This window comes from Littorina saxatilis, unplaced genomic scaffold, assembly GCF_037325665.1.
Source record: "Littorina saxatilis isolate snail1 unplaced genomic scaffold, US_GU_Lsax_2.0 scaffold_401, whole genome shotgun sequence".
Taxonomy (NCBI): domain Eukaryota; kingdom Metazoa; phylum Mollusca; class Gastropoda; order Littorinimorpha; family Littorinidae; genus Littorina; species Littorina saxatilis.
In genome coordinates, this window is record NW_027126979.1 from 93618 (window position 1) to 113344 (window position 19727).

The 19727-nt window shown below is 40.5% G+C and overlaps 2 protein-coding genes across 2 annotated transcripts; both read right to left on the bottom strand.

Annotated features, from left to right (window-relative positions):
- Nucleotides 1–1032: 1032 nt before the first annotated feature.
- On the bottom strand, nt 1033–10936 carry LOC138955443 (uncharacterized). The gene is made up of 6 exons (XM_070327050.1): nt 10607–10936; nt 9466–9804; nt 9009–9323; nt 8209–8328; nt 5069–5125; nt 1033–3991 (listed from the first exon to the last, which is right to left on the bottom strand). The coding sequence occupies exons 1-6, from the start codon at nt 10758–10760 to the stop codon at nt 2931–2933; spliced, it is 2046 nt and encodes a 681-aa protein (XP_070183151.1). The 5' UTR covers nt 10761–10936; the 3' UTR covers nt 1033–2930.
- On the bottom strand, nt 10803–17710 carry LOC138955444 (uncharacterized). The gene is made up of 3 exons (XM_070327051.1): nt 17481–17710; nt 14288–14613; nt 10803–10942 (listed from the first exon to the last, which is right to left on the bottom strand). Exons 1-3 carry the CDS (start codon nt 17527–17529, stop codon nt 10874–10876), a joined length of 444 nt encoding a protein of 147 aa, XP_070183152.1. The 5' UTR covers nt 17530–17710; the 3' UTR covers nt 10803–10873.
- Between the last annotated feature and the right edge of the window lie 2017 nt (nt 17711–19727).

Sequence of the window (19727 nt, forward strand, 5' to 3'; positions counted from 1 at the left end):
ACACACACACACACACACACACTGTAAACTGAAGTGTTCCACTTTTCAAAACACTTTTTGTAACCTGTTTTAAACACGGTGTGATTAATGTTCTTGGGAAAAAACAACAAAACTATTACACATGGTAGGCATTGTTGAATGTTTACCACTTTTTATATTTAGTCAAGTTTTGACTAAATATTTTAACATCGAGGGGGAATCGAAACGAGGGTCGTGGTGTATGTGCGTGTGTGCGTGTGTGCGTGTGTGTGTGTAGAGCGATTCAGACTAAACTACTGGACCGATCTTTATGAAATTTGACATGAGAGTTCCTGGGTATGAAATCCCCGAACGTTTTTTTCATTTTTGTGATAAATGTCTTTGATGACGTCATATCCGGCTTTTCGTGAAAGTTGAGGCGGCACTGTCACGCCCTCATTTTTCAACCAAATTGGTTCAAATTTTGGTCAAGTAATCTTCGACAAAGCCCGGACTTCGGTATTGTATTTCAGCTTGGTGGCTTAAAAATGAATTAATGACTTTGGTCATTAAAAATCTGAAAATTGTAAAAAAAAATAAAAATTTATAAAACGATCCAAATTTACGTTTATCTTATTCTCCATCATTTGCTGATTCCAAAAACATATAAATATGTTATATTTGGATTAAAAACAAGCTCTGAAAATTAAATATATAAAAATTATTATCAAAATTAAATTGTCGAAATCAATTTAAAAACACTTTCATCTTATTCCTTGTCGGTTCCTGATTCCAAAAACATATAGATATGATATGTTTGGATTATAAACACGCTCAGAAAGTTAAAACAAAGAGAGGTACAGAAAAGCGTGCTATCCTTCTTAGCGCAACTACTACCCCGCTCTTCTTGTCAATTTAACTGCCTTTGCCATGAGCGGTGGACTGACGATGCTACGAGTATACGGTCTTGCTGAAAAATGGCATTGCGTTCAGTTTCATTCTGTGAGTTCGACAGCTACTTGACTAAATATTGTATTTTCGCCTTACGCGACTTGTTCTACTTTTGCTAGTAGAGTCATATGGTAGTTCAAACAGTGTCAAAAACTGGTTACACAAAGCGGCTTCAAAAGTTGAATATACTTCATTTTTCAGTGCATTCAAAACTGCAGTTAAGGCAACGACACCATGCACCACCACCACCACTACCGTCATTACCACCACAATAACAACAGCAACAGCAACTAGAGCAACAAGAACCAGTATATTTGAACTAGTACAATTTATTATACTGAATAGCTTTCACATTTTTGGAACATACACATACATCCCTATACAGTTATCTCTTTAAATAGACGCACTCTGTAATTGGATTGAAGATCGCAGCCAAATGTATACAAGCGTAATTATGCTCCCTTAAATATAATGACACTGACAAACTGAGACACGATCAGATATTCTTTAACAAATACCATAAACACTGCTTAACAGTTTAACTTGATTGTACACATTTGCTTCAGACTATAGGACATAGGTGTATGACTATAAACTGATAGTCTTACTAGATCGAAGCTATCAATTCGACACAACCTACCATTGCAACCTATGCCTAATTATTACTTATGAGAAAAAAAAGCAAACATAAACAGATAAAAAAACGTATACATGTTTACGTTTGACATTTTGTGTTTGCATGAACACTTTAATTTACATTATTAATTACAATACACAAAACATCAACAAACAGACAAGGAACACGTACACTATGCACACTTATGAATATTGTTACATCATTAAACAATAGCAAGCACAGGATATTCAAAACCAAAAGCAGACACAGTAAATAATTAAAACAATAAAACTGACAATAAAAATCAAACACCAACAAATAGACCAGGAACACGCAAAATATTCACACTTAAGCCCGCTAATAACTACAGCCGAACCAAGCCGATCTAGTTCGGCGACGTCATCAAATAGGAGGATTCCCCTGTTTTGGGGTTTCAGCTGTAAAGTTCGCGGTTCGCCGATTCAATCCTGCAAACCTTCGGCGCGTCATCGGCGAACTGAATATGTGTGTATCTTCATGCACGAAGAGTGACACTACTGGCGGCTATAACGCTGTCAACAGATCACGTGATATTACTTGACCGGTATCACCGAAACATTCGCCGCTAGTTAGTACACCGAACCAGGCACGGTGTAGCATTCGCCGAACGTTCGCTGACTTAGTTCGGCTTGGTTCGGCTGTAGTTAGTAGCGGGCTGTATATATACAATATTGCATCATTAAACAGTTGCACACAAAATATATTCAAACCAAAAAGTACACTTAGTTACAAAACAAAACACGCACAAATATTCACAACAGCAAAATTAATGTGCTAGCTGTTAATGATATTATCATTATTGTATTTAAGAAAGTACGAATTACAATGGGTTATATATATATAGCAGACTTAATTGGCAGATGATTCAAGCAGTTTTAGGCTCAGGGACTGTATTTACATTTGTACAATCTTCAAGTTCAACTCTCAACCGCAACGGGTTTACTGGTTGTTCATGAACGTCCTTGTCTTGCAAACTTATTTTTCCTCTACCCAGCACGCGACTGATGTTAGACAAAACGTTCGTGATCAGAGCTCTGCTCGTCAGTTCACAAGGAGCTTTCCTCACCAGTATAATGAAAGACAACTAATTTCTAAACATCAACGCATCATCAGACGACGGTCATACTTTGCATTGCGGCTCTGCTCAGACTTAACCGTTTCAAATGCAAGTTTTCTCCACAGTCTTATTCTTCTACTTTTATTTTGTATTTATCTTCTGGCTGTTCATCCATGATCTCCTTGTGCATTGTGCCTTAGAGCTTAAATACATCTTCTATGTTCGCTGTTAGACTTTGCATCGTTATCGCACTACCCTTTATACGTGACAGTGTTAATGTGATTGTATGGATCCTCCTCTGCTACACTTTCAGTCTCTCGTTGTGAAGCCTGTGTCTTGGTTTTTAATGTCAGCATTCTTGGTGTCCTGAAGTTGTTTGTCTGCTGTATTGGAGGTTATGGCTATACGGTTGTAGGCATCAGCGTCGTCGGGCGTTTCCTTTCCTGTGCTGGCAGGCAGCACTTTAGCCAGAGCGTATTCACCGGTGTTTGGATTTGAAGAGGCGACATTCTTGGAGGCTTGGGCCCCTTCTTCTTTAGCCGAGGTGATGACAATGTGCCTGTAGTCATCTGCTTGTATGTGGTCGTATGGATCTTCCCCTGCTGCCCTTTCAGTATCTCTGTTTGAGATCGTCGCGATTGCCGGAAGGGTACTGCATGCATCTTGGTTTTCGATGTGGACATTCTTGGTGTCCTGAAGTTGTGTGTCTGCTGTATTGGAGGTTATGGCTATACGGTTGTAGGCATCAGCGTCGTCGGGCGTTTCCTTTCCTGTGCTGGCAGGCATCACTTTAGCCAGAGAATATTCGCTGGCGTCTGGGTTTGAAAAAGTAACATTCTTGGACGCGTTGGGCACTTCTTGTATCGCTGCGTTGATGACAAGATGGCTGTAGTCTTCTTCATCAGATGCTGTGTGCATTTTGCTCTTGAAAGGCGAATTGCTAGGCGAAGGAAATCCTTGTGAATTCTCTTCTTTGAAGGTCACCTTTCTAGGGCCCTGAGCTCCTACATGGTGTGTGTCCGGCTGGATGTCAATATCGCTGTAGCCATCAGGACCAGTCAGTGCTCCTCGTTTTGTCTTGGCGGAAGGGTCTTGCTTCAGGATTACTACCCTTCCAGTGTTTTCAGCAGGGCCACCGGAACCCTTCTTCCAAACATCATCCTCGAGGTCAACTGCTGTGTAGGTGTGTTCGTCAAGGTCTTGTGTTTCATTGCCGTTTCTTGCAAGAGCTGATGCAGAAACAGTCGAAAACTGCATTGGTACACTAGAGGCTGTTGTGCCAATGAAACATGGATTGTCCACAGACATAACATTATGTGCGTTATCGCCGACTATGTCAGAAATACGAGAGTAGCCTTCAGTATTTGAATCTGAAATCACACACACACACACACACACACACACACACACACACACACACACACACACACACACACACACACACACACACACACACACACACACACATAACACACACATACACACACACACACCACACACACACACACACACACACACACACACACACACACATACGTTATAGTTAGCACTGTTTACATACAGTGTTACTCGCTTTCCATTATTTATGTATTTATATTATTAATTGTGCTGTACAACCTTGGTTGTGCCTAAACAATCGACAAAATGCATACATACAAAACACGTATGCCTGTTTCTTTAAACAACAACGCAGCAGGTGCAAACAACAACACCAGCAACAACAACACTAAAAACAACAGCAACAACAACAATAACAACAACAACAACAACAAAACACGCTCATGATCAACAACAATAATAAAATCACAATAAAACAAACAACAACAACAACAACAAAACAACAACAACAGCAACAGCAAAAACAACAACAACAACAACAACAACAACAACAATGAGCATATCAAAACAATAAGTCCGTCCGTTGTACCAAAATAAAAGTTGGACACTGAAGACCCGGATCAGTCATCACCGACACTAATTAAAGTAAGGCCTGTGTAGCTGAATTCCGTAAATCCCGAAGGATCGACCAGCTAGGTATCTAAGAAATATGTGACCCTCCACCACGAAATGAGTCGCATGTCACCTTTGCATGCTTTTCATATTTTTACATTTTCCAAAAGAGTTTTTTTTATATTCTATCCAGTGGTGAAAACCGTTTTAGAAAAGAGCGAACACTGTTTGAGTTATAAGCCTGTGACTAAGGTGACCCTCACACTGTTACCAGACACTCCCCGGACTTATATTAAGCCTAGCGCAGAACCGCGCGAGGTAACATGCAACTCATTTCGTGGTGGAGGGTCACATATGCACAATCTTAACCTAATTTGCATAAACAAATGATTTATTGTATTCATGGATTGAATGTATAAAAATAAATCCATTAACCACGAACACCAAAAGCACACTCTTTTAAGACAAAAGAAGGAGAAGAAGATCGTGTATCTTACCATCAAAAGATGCATCCAAGTTCTCCGGAAAATTCTTACGTGGCCTTCGCGGACCTTCTGAAACAAATACAGAACGACTTATCCAGGTTGCAGTTCAGAAAGAGAGAGAGAGAGAGAGAGAGAGAGAGAGAGAGAGAGAGAGAGAGAGAGAGAGAGAGAGAGAGAGAGAGAGAGAGAGAGAGAGAGAGAGAGGAAGAGAGAGAGAGAGAGGAAGAGAGAGAGAGAGAGAGAGAGGAAGAGAGAGAGAGAGAGAGGAAGAGAGAGAGAGAGAGAGGAAGAGAGAGAGAGAGAGAGGAAGAGAGAGAGAGAGAGAGGAAGAGAGAGAGAGAGAGGAAGAGAGAGAGAGAGAGAGAGGAAGAGAGAGAGAGAGGAAGAGAGAGAGAGAGGAAGAGAGAGAGAGAGGAAGAGAGAGAGAGAGGAAGAGAGAGAATGAACAAGTCGCGTAAGGCGAAAATACAACATTTAGTCAAGTAGCTGTCGAACTCACAGAATGAAACTGAACGCAACGCAACGCAGCAAGACCGTATACTCGTAGCATCGTCACTCCACCGCCCGTGGCAAAGGCAGTGCCAGTGGAATTGACAAGAAGAGCGGGGTATTCGTTGCGCTGAGAAGGATAGCACGCTTTTCTGTACCTCTCTTCGTTTTAACTTTCTGAGCGTGTTTTTAATCCAAACATATCATATCTATATGTTTTTGGAATCAGGAACCGACAAGGAATAAGATGAAAGGGTTTTTAAATTGATTTCGAAAAAGAAATTTTGATAATAATTTTTATATATTTAATTTTCAGAGCTTGTTGTTAATCCAAATATAACATATTTATATGTTTTTAGAATCAGCAAATGATGGAGAATAAGATTAACGTACATTTGGATCGTTTTATAAAAAAAAATATTTTTTTTACAATTTTCAGATTTTTAATGACCAAAGTCATTAATTAATTTTTAAGCCACCAAGCTGAAATGCAATACCGAAGTCCGGGCTTCGTCGAAGATTACTTGACCAAAATTTCAACCAATTTGGTTGAAAAATGAGGGCGTGACAGTGCCGCCTCAACTTTCACAAAAAGCCGGATATGACGTCATCAAAGACATTTTTCAAAAAAATGAAAAAAACGTTTGAGGATTTCATACCCAGGAACTCTCATGTCAAATTTCATAAAGATCGGCCCAGTAGTTTAGTCTGAATCGCTCTACACACACACACACAGACAGACACACGCACATACATCACGACCTTCGTCTCGATTCCCCCCTCTATGTTAAAACATTTAGTCAAAACTTGACTAAATGTAAAAAGAGTGAGAGGTAGAGAGAGACTATTACAATAATATGAATGATCGCAGAATATAACATGTCACACCCAATGAAGATGTAGGGGAAGGGCTCCTAATATGGACCGGCTCCTAATATGGACCACCTCCTGTTCTGACAAACTAACGGTGCTGGAGCATTTGTTACATTTTAACAGTGTTGACCCCGAGTTTCTACAGCAAAGAAAACAGAATAGCAACATCTCAAAGTATGTGCGAGTCCCCTAATATGGACCACCTTCAACAAATCGAAGAAAATAAAAGATAAAGGCTATTGTCCTTAATTCATTAAGAAGCTTGCTGGAAATAACATATAACTAGCCCTCGAGATTTAAACAAAAATAACAAAAAGTCTTATTTTCGTGGAAATTGATAATTTCACTATTTTCACTCTGTTTTTGATATGCTTCTTTAGTTTCCTGCTGTGCTTCAAATAATGCTCTCATCAACCCGAAACAGATAAATCTAAAGCATATTTGAATTAGTCTGACTTGTACACTAAGTTGTATCATGTTATTTTGAAGTATAGGGGGCTTTTTACAGTGATTCGTGAAGGCCGCTTCACTGGTCCATAATAGGCGCCCAGGCACCTAATATGGACCATTCGTGATTTTGTCTGTATTTAATTTTTGCTGAATGTCTATCAAAGCTATTTCACTCTAATTATGTCTAACGGTTAACATAAGAGAGAAGGACTACGTACCAAACACAAAATGAAACTTCTTCGCAAGAAAACAAGCTAGTTATCAGCATGAAACAAAACGTGGTCCAGATTAGGAGCCCTTTCCCTATTAACTACACTGAACGTGCAGTCATTCAGTAACATTAGACATTTACAAGATGAAACACGACACAATGCCATATTTGTATATTGTTTCTTTAACATCTGACAACGCTGCCTATGTGCCTAAGACTGGGTGGCCGAGTGGTAACGCACTTGCAATTGGAAGCGAGAGGTTGCGAATTCGACCCTGGGTCAGGGCGTTAGCAATTGTCTCCCCCCTTTCCTAACCTAGGTGGTGGGTTCAAGTGCTAGTCTTTCGGATGAGACGAAAAACCGAGGTCCCTTCGTGTACACTACATTGGGGTGTGCACGTTAAATATCCCACGATTGACAAAAGGGACTTTCCTGGCAAAATTGTATAGGCATAGATAAAAATGTCCACCAAAATACCCGTGTGACTTGGAATAATAGGCCGTGAAAAGTAGGATATGCGCAGAAATGGCTGCGATCTGCTGGCCGATGTGAATGCGTGATGTATCGTGTACACAAATTCCATCTCACACGGCACAAATAAATCCCTGCGCCTTGAATATGTGCGCGATATAAATTGCATATATTTTTTTTAAATCCCTGCGCTTAGAACTGTACCCACGGCATACGCGCGATATAAGCCACATATTGATTGATTGATTGATATGTCATTATTGTTTTAAAGGCTGGATTCTACCCATGAGAAAAGGACACATACTTGAAGTAAGTCACTGGCTCAATTAGCGGATCCAAAATAAAGAATATTGACAACATGTATACTCAACTTATTGAAACCAAGTATCTAAGTTCGAATTTCAACATTGTATGTTTCTTTTTTTTCTGTTCAGCTCTGCCTCTTGTTTCATTAATGATTAGTGTGATACGCCATATTCAAAGTGCATCCATAGTTTAAAAAATAGACATAATTATAGATATGTGAACAAATAAAAGAGCACATATGTACCTGTCTGTATAAAAACAATAATCACTGACAACAAATGAACTTAGTGTATTAATTACTATATTGTTCGAAACTGTTTAGGTCAGCCTAAACATGATTTGAACAATTACCCTTTTGTCTCCGCGTTATGACGACGATCACCACGACGACAACAATGATGAGAACACCAGCCCCCAACACCCCACCAACAGTTGCAAACAGTTGCATGTCCTGGTTCCCGTCTGCCTCAGCTGGGACAACACATCAAGTACCAAATTAAACTTTGCAAAATACAAATAAAAATGCGACAACGTTCGTACCCTTACTCTAGTCGTAATTCCCGTGTCATTTCTGTAAACGATCAATGCCATTAGGCGTTAAACGTTGCTATCTGGCACACTTTTCAAATCAAAGTCTTCTTTTAAACGGATCACGTAACCGACGTTACATTAAGGATATCAGCAAATTCAACCTGATAACAATTTAAAGAACGCATTAAAAAATCGACGAAAACTCAAAATATATAATCTAGACACATCTTGGGAACGTTTTGATGGCAACGTTTTGTCAGGGTACCTCTCACAATGTGTACGCAAAACAAGTCGTGTTTGGCACAACAGACGAACTAGTACAAAGCTAAGACAAAGCTAAGAATTGATACCGATATTGATAGTTCAAATAACCAACATGTTTTGGGCATCTGTTACGAAATGTTACTGTGATAATCCTAAACTTGGACATTTTCTTGAAGGGAAGGCTGATAAAAAAAATATATAAAAAAAATGTGATGCTGAATTGGTATGTAATGATTCTCTGCGTTCTGAAGACAAGTAACGACAATAAAAAACAACTACAAGAAATCCTGCTTCATGACAGCATAGCCTGGTAATGCTAACCGTAGAGTCAACGTCACGAAGTCACCGATACTTACGAACTACCCGTAATATGCAGTCCACAGCTGCAGCGCCGTCCCTTCTCATACAGGTAAGGGTTTCGTTGTCCTTTGACTTTACTCCACGGGTGATCATCAGCTCGCTTGTGCTATTGTTTCCTGTCACACTGAAGCCGTCTTCGACCACTGTGCAGTTGAAATCCTCACACGTTGCAATGGTCGACACGGTGCCTTTACTAGTGATGGTCCAGTTAACCCCTTGACCAGGGTCCAAGTCTTCACATCGTATCGGTGTCCAGGGAGGGACGTCAGACACGTTGAGTCGACCATCTTGACACTGTGGTAGCTTGTAGGCTGTAAAGAAAGAGCATACCACGTCGTTAAAACATGCTTTTGCAGGTTCATTTTGTGTTTCGTTCTACACCGGTCCATATTAAATTTGTGGCTGTGTTTTTAAAAAAAATATAAATGGGTACCCGTGTAACCTGATACTTACGGATAACATGCAGGTTGCAGCTTACTGCAAACTTCCCGTTGTCTCTCATACACGTGACACGGCTACCAGCTTTCTCCCTCACTTCCTTCACGATCATCAGCTCGCTGACACTCTCATTGATCCTTGACACAGTGTAGTCATCGCCACATGTAGTGCAGTTAAAGCCATTAGTCCTTCTATCACAAGTTGCCACGGTGGACGTATTCCCGTGAGGGTCAGTTACTGTCCAGTGAATCACGTGGCTTTGTAGCAGGTCTTCACATCGTATTGTCGTCCAGGGGGCGATGCCAGACACAGATACCTCATTATTGACACATTGTGGTAGGTTGTACTGGTGGGCTGCAGGAAACAAAACAACTTCATCAGCAACAACAAGGAATCATGAACACAACTGTTGACAATTAATTTGGACGAATACATGTCAGTAGAATGTTGTCCATTTGTGCACATGTCATCATCTCAATTGCTTAGATTAAATGTGTTTGTGCCTTTGTTTTCTCTGCGTGTGTGTTTGTGTGTGTGTGTGTGTGTGTGTGTGTGTGTGTGTGTGTGTGTGTGTGTGTGTGTGTGTGTGTGTCTGTGTGTGTGTGTTTTAGCTGAGATGTGGATACCAGCGGACACCGAATAAGGGCAATTAATGCAGGCTAGACTGAGATAATGTTGATGGCAGTGGACATACTATAGAACTTGAAGTAAAACAGTAACGAATCAACATCTAATTACAGAGAATGATAGCTAGTGAGTGTGCCAGACTCTATTCAGACTCTATTCAGTAAATGGAGGGGGTAACTTTGGTCATGCTGAAGCAAAAGGTAAACACAGAACAGAAGAAACAAACAAACAAACAAACGCACAACACTATTGTCAGTTGCAGGAACGTTTACAAGAAGTCACCAATACTAAGGTGATAATGTGATATAATTTTTGAACAGGCAATGCATTGCTTCTATTTGTAGGCTTATTTTATTAAGTGTGTGGGTACAATGTTTGCGTGTAACGATATGATGTGAGTATGCGATGTGAATGTTGCTACATGCATGGTTGATTGATTGATTAATTGATTGATTGTACAGACACACAGTCAAGCTTGTAATTTCTCTTTTAGAGATGAATACAGATTATTGTATTGTATTGTACTTACGAATTACCCGTAAGCTACAGTTCACAGCAGCAGCACCGTCCCTTCTCATGCAAGTAATTAGGGTTCCGTTATCCTTTGCCTTTATTTTTCTGTTGATCATCAACTCGCTAAATGTGTCGTCCCTTGTCACGTTAAATTCTTCTGAACTGTTCATGGTGCAGGTGTAGTTGTTTGACTTTTTCTCGCAAGTTGCAACGGTCGACACATTGTCTTTTGGATAGGTAATGGTCCAGCTAACCCTGTGGCTACGGTCCACGTCTGCGCATCTTATTGCTGTCCAGGGAGATACTTCAGACACGTTGAGTTGACCACCTTCACACTGTGGGAACGTGTAGGCTGTCAAGAAAGAACAATCCACACTTTTAAAAATTATGTTTTAATAAGCTTCGTGTGTGTCCCCACAAGTATTGCCCTGCTGAATTTACAATAAGGAAGTATCCTGGCCATGTTATAGTCATGTTGTGTATTTTACTTACCACCCGACGGCAACCAGCAAATCGAAATCATACTTTATTTTGCATTGTTGGCTTCTGGCTTTCGTCTTACCTGACCGGTACACCCGTCATGTTTCCGAGATTGCGCAGTTCAATGCATTTGAGACTGTGCAGTTATGGCCGGTTTCAGTCGGTGACCCAAGTCGGTTGTCAGAGGCATTCGCCAAAAAGACTGCGTGTGTGATTTTACAAGCGATGAGGATGAGTACTGAATGTGTGCTTATTCGAGCTGTTGTGCTTCAGTGTTCAAATTAGGATTACTTACTTCTTCAAACGATATTTAGGTGAGCCTTACTTTAATGTCTGTCGTTCAGTCTTAGGCCAGTTCGGTAATTATCTGTACTGTACTGCAGTAGTTTTTGTTCTGCTGGTCTATTCAATGTCGGTCAAAACGTGTAAATCTATCTGCATGCATAACCTGAACCTAGTCACCCATGTTTACTTTAAAATTGAAAAATAACACACGCAAGATCCGACCCTCTTCGCCACCTTTTATTTTAACCGTATCTCCAACTTTGTAAGTGGCAATTTCCATGTTGTTGGTCAACCTGATCAGTATACGATGATTCTGAAGCAAACGACAGATCTGCAGCAGACGACAGATCTGCACCAGACGACATATGGGACATTCTTGTTCTGTTGAACCAGATTTAGCAATCAATGCTCTAAAAGCGATAGCAAATGAAAAAAACTGTAAGCATACTGTTTTAATTTAATTCTTATTTCGTCGCTTAGGAGTTTGAATCAGGATTTTGTTGTCGGGATTGATCTAAGCGGTTGCCTATATGAAGCGTACTAGAGTTGTGCGCCTTGAATCACGTATCTCTCTACATCGCTGTCTCTCTCTCTCTCTCTCTCTCTCTCTCTCTCTCTCTCTCTCTCTCTCTCTCTCTCTCTCTCTCTCTCTCTCTCTCTCTCTCTCTCTCTCTCTCTTGGTATGTATATGTATGTAATACATGCTTTTGTTTTGTTTTGTGTTTTTACAAAAGATGCATGGCATAATGGTATTGCCAATTTATTTCGGCTGTATATTATCGTTGTCCGCTTAATGTATACATATTATCTGTCTGATCTCTTACCTGATTTTGTTAAACCTATTTTTCTTTTATTTTTCTTTGTATGTATGGAAGTGTATATTGCCAATTTATTTTGGTTGTATAGTATTGTTGTATTAGTCTGCTCAATTTGTATACATACATTAACTGTCTGATTTGTTACCTTTTTGTGTTAAAGTTATATCTTTGTTTTAAAGCCCTTTGGGCCCAAAACAATAAAATACTTGACTTGACTTGACTTGACTTGGCCAACTCATAATCTTCACTCAGCTCTTTTCACCCCATCAAATTATGTGTGTTCTTTGGTGTTTTCTTTATTTCTTCAATGTTAACAATACATGTTTGTAGATCGTTCGCCAAAGGTGAGTTCGACTTTTATACCGCAGAATATCTCAATTGTTTTGCTGAAGAAAGTAGTCGCGGAGGCGAAATTTTTTTTCACACGTCAGTTGCGGGCTTTCAATCCCGAAGGCTGGTTCCGAGTAACTACGAACGTAATCGGAAGTTCCGATGTTTACCAAGTCAAAGAGTCGAGTCGAACACTATCCTTGCGTCATTCAGAGAAACTGTACAGATCTCTGCGTCATCTTTATGCAAGCAGCTTCGGAGATTTCAAAATGTTTGCTGTGTGCAACACATGTTCAACGACAACATCTAATAACGGATATTTTGAAGGAAAGAACTTCTTATTCTTGTCGTAAAACTAAAATACACCCTCTAATTAAAAAGCATGCACGCGTATAGGAGCCACACACCGCATGCATACTGGCACACGCTGATGCTGGTGATTCTGACTGAACACTGTTACAACTTAGATCTAACTGAACATGATCACGTTACTCGTTAGATCATCAGTGCTATTATTTTGTAGAAACTAAAAAGGCACTCAGAGTCCAGTAACAGCATATTGAAGTACTAGATGATTACCCGCTTCGACGGGAAGAAGTAGAGCCGAAAACCCGGCCGTCGCCGGGGACCCGGCTTAGCCGGGTGTACGCCGGCTTCGCCGGCGCACGAAGGAAGGGAGATCTAAAAATAGTAACTTGCAGTGACCTTCTAAATATAGTAACGTACAAACGGGAATATGGATTGACGCCACACGAAGGAAGGGAGATAAACGCAAAACACTGGAGAAGATAAGGAAGAGTTACTGGGAATGGTGAAATAAACCGAAAAACGAAAATCGGTTCAGCGCTGCGCGCTGAGAGCACGTGTTGAAATATCTCATTGATCAGGTTGTGTCCGGGGAGCGAAAATTGTTTTCACACGTCAGTTACGGGCTTTCAATCCCGAAGGCTATTTCCGAGTAGCTACGAACGTAAACAGAAGTTCCGATGTGTTCGGATGCTTATCGATTTGAGTTGTCGTTCGTGTCTCGCTGACCCAGTACACGGTAGTGCTGGAACGAGTGCAATCCGAGCTACGAACTTTGCCGATTGCAATCTAGAAATGATCGTCACTGCTGCAGGGTCAATGTGTGAATTAATAGGATAGAGCGAAAAGAATTGCACTCAGCACTCGCTCACTCCATGCTGAGGCTCATAAACTCCCAGTCTGCAGAACATCATACAGACAGCAGTCTTTCTTTCCTTGCACCATTGGTGAATGGAACGCCCTCCCACCACAGGCAGTATCATCTGAGAGGCAGGTCATGGGATAAATTCTCATAATGCAGACATCCAACACCAGTTACTTTTGATTACCTTATAAGCACATTCCAAAATTCTTGAAATGACAAATCTGAATATGCCACCTTCTTGGTTTTCAAAACATACTAGCTAAGCAAAACACATGGGTTATTATTCGGCTTGCATGAAAAGACAATTAAACTAGGTCCATATAAACCCCAAGTTAAACGAAGTATGAACACTTTTTCTCAGAAGAAAAAGAAAAAGATACAGCTTACTATTATAACTATGTTCTGATCGAGTGTGCTTGACAATATAACACTTGATGTGATTATCACCCATCCACACACACACACATTCACACATTCACACACACACACACACACACACACACACACACACACACACACACACGCGCGCACGCGCGCGCACACACGCACGCACACGCCCCCCCCACACACACTACACACACACACGCACACACAGAGAGGTGAATGTACTCACTGTGTACGCGCAATGTGCAGTTTGCCGTAGAGGTGTTGTCCCTGTCTGAACATGCAATTCTCGCCCATCTTTATGTTTGTCGTCGCCTCTCACCAGTCTCAGGACAGAAAATGTCTTGTTTCTGGTCACTTTGTAGTCGTTATTTAGAACTTGACAGTTATTACAGTAGTTACAATCAGCCAACCTCAACTCGGTTCCATTGTCATATGAAATGCTCCAGAAGATGTCCTGTGATTCCGCCAGTCCTGTGCATCTGATTCTCGTTTTTCCATCCACAAATATGTTCAAGCTATTGTTGATACAGTCTGTGAAGTTGTAGGGTTGCACTGCAAAGAAATGACAATTCCTAAAGTCACAGGTTATACTCTGTATAGAAGAGCTAGCATACCTACCAAATCAGTATTACTTAACCTTTTTGAGAAAATATAGTAGGCTATACTCTATATCCCTTTCAAAATTGTGAGCATCCGCGAACACCTTTACATAATGTTTGTGGTTAGAACATGAAAACAATCCATTGTTTTCTGTGAAGTCGATGGTGCACCGAGAAGTTTGTTCGTGAATTGTTGTTATGTTTAGATCAGCCAATACAAATGTTTGCGTGGGTAAGGGTGCGTTTGCGTGTGTGAACGCACGTGTTTGTGTGTGTGTGTGTGTGTGTGTGTGTGTGTGTGTGTGTGTGTGTGTGTGTATGCGTATGTGTGTGTGTATGTGTGTTTATATGTGTGTGTATGTGCGTGTGTGTGTGTGTGTGTGTGTGTGTGTGTGTGTGTGTGTGTGTGTGGTGTGTGTCAGCTTGTCAGAAGCATTCATGTTGCACTATAACACAACTACTTACCAAGTGATAAACACCCTATAAGAACACAACAGAGAGAGACCAACCTCATGTTGACACTTCTCAAACAAAACTAAAGTACTGAACTTTTAAAACAACAAAAAACACTTTCCTCACCACCGTACTTCGCAGTTTTAAACATCACAATATTTGTTACACGGTGATTGACTGTGATTAATCCATTGCTACGTGTATGCATGCCAGAGAGCTGACCTCTAAGCCAACAAGGGAATTCTATCCATTCACACAGTTTTCCTTATTCCTTGAAAGAAATGTCCTCTCTAAAACACCTTGACACTTGAATCTAATTCCTTGTTTTTTGTATTTCAAAGAGTTGTTTTTTTCTATTGTTCAAACTCTGCATGTGTCTGTTTTTTTTTGTCTGAAGTACTGAAGTATTGACTACATGTAATAAGCTGTTTTGTGTTATGTGATGATCCGGTGTTTTTTTTTTTAAATAGTTCAGGCGGCAGCGTCACGACCTCATTCTTCTTTAAAACAAGCAGACAAACACACAATACAAACACACAAGCACAACATAACAGATCATACAATTACTTGGGAAATAATAGATCGAGCAAATAACCAAACACCCAAACAAACAAACAATTGTTTACCTATTCCAAGAACAACATGTGGAGTCACATATTCTGACAGTAACATGTTTGTCGAGTAACATTTTTCGTGTTGGGAGTAGTTTTTTGTGTTCGTCAAACTAGAGGAAAGTACTCCACACATCTTGTATTCCGGAGTAATTTTGTTTTAGTTACGCAAAGTGTACTTGAATTACTTACAGATGTTTGGAGTGAAAATATCGTGGTGAGAGTATCGTTCCTTGCTGAGTTATTTGCTCGTATGACAGTTGTACTCGAAGTAAACATTTCGTAACGAGATTTCAACTCCCGGGTTGGTATTTGTTTTGGTATTCAACCGGTGTAACACGAGAAAATTACTCCCACGATATTTTTACTCCGGAGTAAACATTTCGTACGAAAAACTTACTCCCTTTACGAAAAAAGCACTCCCCCATTGCACGAGAAAATTACTCCCCAAGACAGGTGAGTTCCGAGTAAACATTTCGTACAAAAATGTTACTCCCCTGACGAATAAATAACGAATAAATTACTTCACCCCAACACGAGCAATTTAACTTCCCATGCCAGGTGTACGACATTTTTACTCCCTTGTCCCCTGTTAGTCTTGGTGGTGGAAGGCGTGGAAGGATGGTAGCGCGACATTCGTGTGCGCGAGATCACTTATTGGCATTATCCCTTAGCCCGCATCCCATTTTTGCGTACGAGATTTTTACTGGAAGTAAAAAAAATGGGGAGTAAAAATTTCGTGGAGGGAGTAATTTTTTCGTGCCTTGGGGAGTTCTTTTCTCGTACGAAAAGTGTACTCGGAGTAAGAATTTCGTACGAAATATTTACTCCGGAGTAAATGTTTCGTGGAGTAAAAATTTCGTGTTACACCGGCAACCAAATAGGTAGAAATCAACTCATATCATGTTCACGAATGTCTCTAGATTTGCATAATGCGTTACATGCAAACATACATACAGACAGACAGACAAGTACACAGGCATCAAGCGAACAAACATAACACACATACATACAAACAGACACACAGACACAGACATACACACACCCACACACACAACTTTCACAAAATGCCGGATATGACATCATCAAAGACATTTATTGAACAAATGAGAAAAAACGTGTGGGGATATCATACCTTGAACTTTCATGTGAAGTTTTATGAAGATCGGTCCAATAGTTTTCTCTGAATCGCTCTACACAAGTACACACACACACAGACACACACATACACCACTACCCTCGTCTCAATTCCCCGCCTATGTTAAAACATTTAGTCAAAACGTCACATAATGTAAAAGAGGAAAAAATGTATAACGTTGGTTACCTGGTGTGTGTTGTTATGTAAAACCTGATTTTTAAAATTAGTCAATTTGAATGTATAACAGAAGACTGATATTAAGAGTAACCTGAATGCGCTCGCGTGCGTGTGTGTGTGTGTGTGTGTGTGTGTGTGTGTGTGTGTGTGTGTGTGTGTGTGTGTGTGGGTGTGTGTGTGGGGGGGTGTGTGGGTGTGTGGGTATGTGTGTGTGTGTGTGTGTGGGTGTGTGTGTGTGTGTGAATACGTGTGTGTGTGTGTGTGTGTTTGTGTGTGTGTGTGTGTGTGTGTGTGTGTGCTTGTGAATGGCTGTGGTGTGTGTGTATGTGTGTGTGTGTGTGTGCGTGTGTGTGTGTGTATGTGTGTGTGTGTGGGTGTGTGTGTATGTGTGTCTGTGTCTTTATCACAAGCATTCTTGCTGACCTAAGCACACATACTTACCAGCCAACGAACACACTTGAAGAACCCAGAAGAAAAGGATCAACCACATGTTGACTCGTCTCTGTCAATACCAAAGTAATCCACTTCAACAATCATACCACCTTTTTCATTGCGGAACTTCAACGTTTGAAAACTCGCAGCCTGTGAACAGTATGACTTTTAGCAGCCCATAGCTGGTTTTAAGAAACGAAGGCTGCACACTTGACATATCATAGCTAACACAGTAAGGTAACAACATTATCCATTCAAAACTGTCGTTATTCCTTTGAAAATATTACCTCTATTAAACATCCGGGTACGCGAATCTTCTTCCTTATTCTTTGATTTCAAAGTGTTTGCTTTGTTGCATGCATTTCTGAAACGACTATTCATGTGGATTTTTTGTTCCTGGTGCTCTGAAGTGACGACACTATGTGCTGAGCTGAACTGTGTGTTTGTGCTTGTGTGTGTGTGTGTGTGTGTGTGTGTGTGTGTGTGTCACTGTGTGCGCGTGTGTGTGCGTGTGTGTGTATGTGTGTGTGTGTGTGTATGTGTGTTTGTGTGTGTGTGTGTGTATGTGTGTGTGTGTGTGTGTGTGTGTGTGTGTGTGTGTGTGTGTGTGTGTGTGTGTGTGTGTACATCTGTGTCTGTGTGCGTATTCAGTAATTTTTTTTCGTCAAGTTCTTCCTGGTCTAAGGTTGTAATGCCTTGATTGTCGAAGATTGAAACATTTTGGCAAAATGTCAGCGAACACGGAAGGAGTTTTCAACAGTGCATGCTTAGACTTGATCGATGGCACAGTGTTGCGCATATTTTCTTTTGATCGATACAACTTGAATCGAGTTTGCCTTAGAGGTTGACAGAAAACAGCTTGAATTGTTCCCACCGTTAGAGGTTGAGATGGAACATTTGCATAGTTCGGTGTAAAAGTACAGAGATATTCATGCAGATATTAGTGTTATAATCACATGTTCGTACACACACCTGTGTGCGCATATAAGGATGCAGATACATTGTTTTACTTTATCGCATTTTTACTGATCACATGACAAAAACACCTGTTGTCATTGGTCAACTAGGAACTGTATATCAATTGATATCGCAGAGGAAGTTCCTAGTGAATTTGATATCGCGCAGGAAGTATTTTTGCAATTGTAATTTTGATGAAAAAATATAACTTGAAGGAAACACAAGTCTCCCATTCTTTTAAAGCGCAATTTTATAAAAGGAAAGTAATTGCATCAGCAAGTTTAAGCTGTGTAATGAATAAATACACACTTTTTCCACCCACCTTTAACAGAGAAGTAGTAGAATGGTATGTTTTAATCTTACCGAGGGAGGCGATTGGAACAGCCGTAAACAAACTGAACTTTGGAGCAAGAAGCGAGTTCTCTTGCAGGGTATCAGCGCTCATTACTCACGAAAAGGCTGGACATGAGCAGCCGATTTAAACGTTTTGCTCCAGCATGAATCACTGCCCCATCTCTCTTTGTCGTAGCCACGCAAAATCCACACAAACACCTCAACAGCTTCAAAACAGTCACGTAGGATATCGGAAGACGCCATCTTTGAACGTTGTCTTGGAATATTGTGTCGTCTGCAGTTGGCGATTCGACAACATTATCAACACTGCAGTCCGTCGATAACGACTACGAACTGGAAGCTGTCTTCACACAGAAAATGAGCCAGAGGACTTCACTGATACAGTCCGGGGCACTTCAGTTCCTGCCATCGTTTAGAATTGCCAAATTAAAGCCTTTGAAGTCTAAAAGACTGCAAGTAACCGCGAAGGCTGTTCCGTGTTCCTCCACTGAACCTTTTTTGTGTGATCTGTCTACACACTATTTTTCTTTTCTTTGTTCTTTTAGATGCCTTATTTACGTCTTAGAAAACGAAAGAGTATTTGAAAAATGAAAGTTATAGCAGCAAAGTTGCGAAAGCAGGAACAGACAATCCAACATTAGCAACATGGCACTAGCCTCCCTTGCGCTTGACCGATTCTTAGACTGGGGTTAATGGGTTCTTCTTCCGAAATGGAATGCGATAAAATCGTTATCGTTAGATTTGACTGCGATATCCAGATTTATCAGTGCCAATGTCTCAAAAGCCTCAATCGTATCAGATCTCGGCTCACGCCTCGATCTGATATGACTTTAGCTTTCTCGACATTGGCAATGATAAATCTGGATATCGCAGTCAAATCTAACGATAACTAATAATATACCAGTATCATCTTAAAACTGCGTCGAAATAGTACTATGATATAAT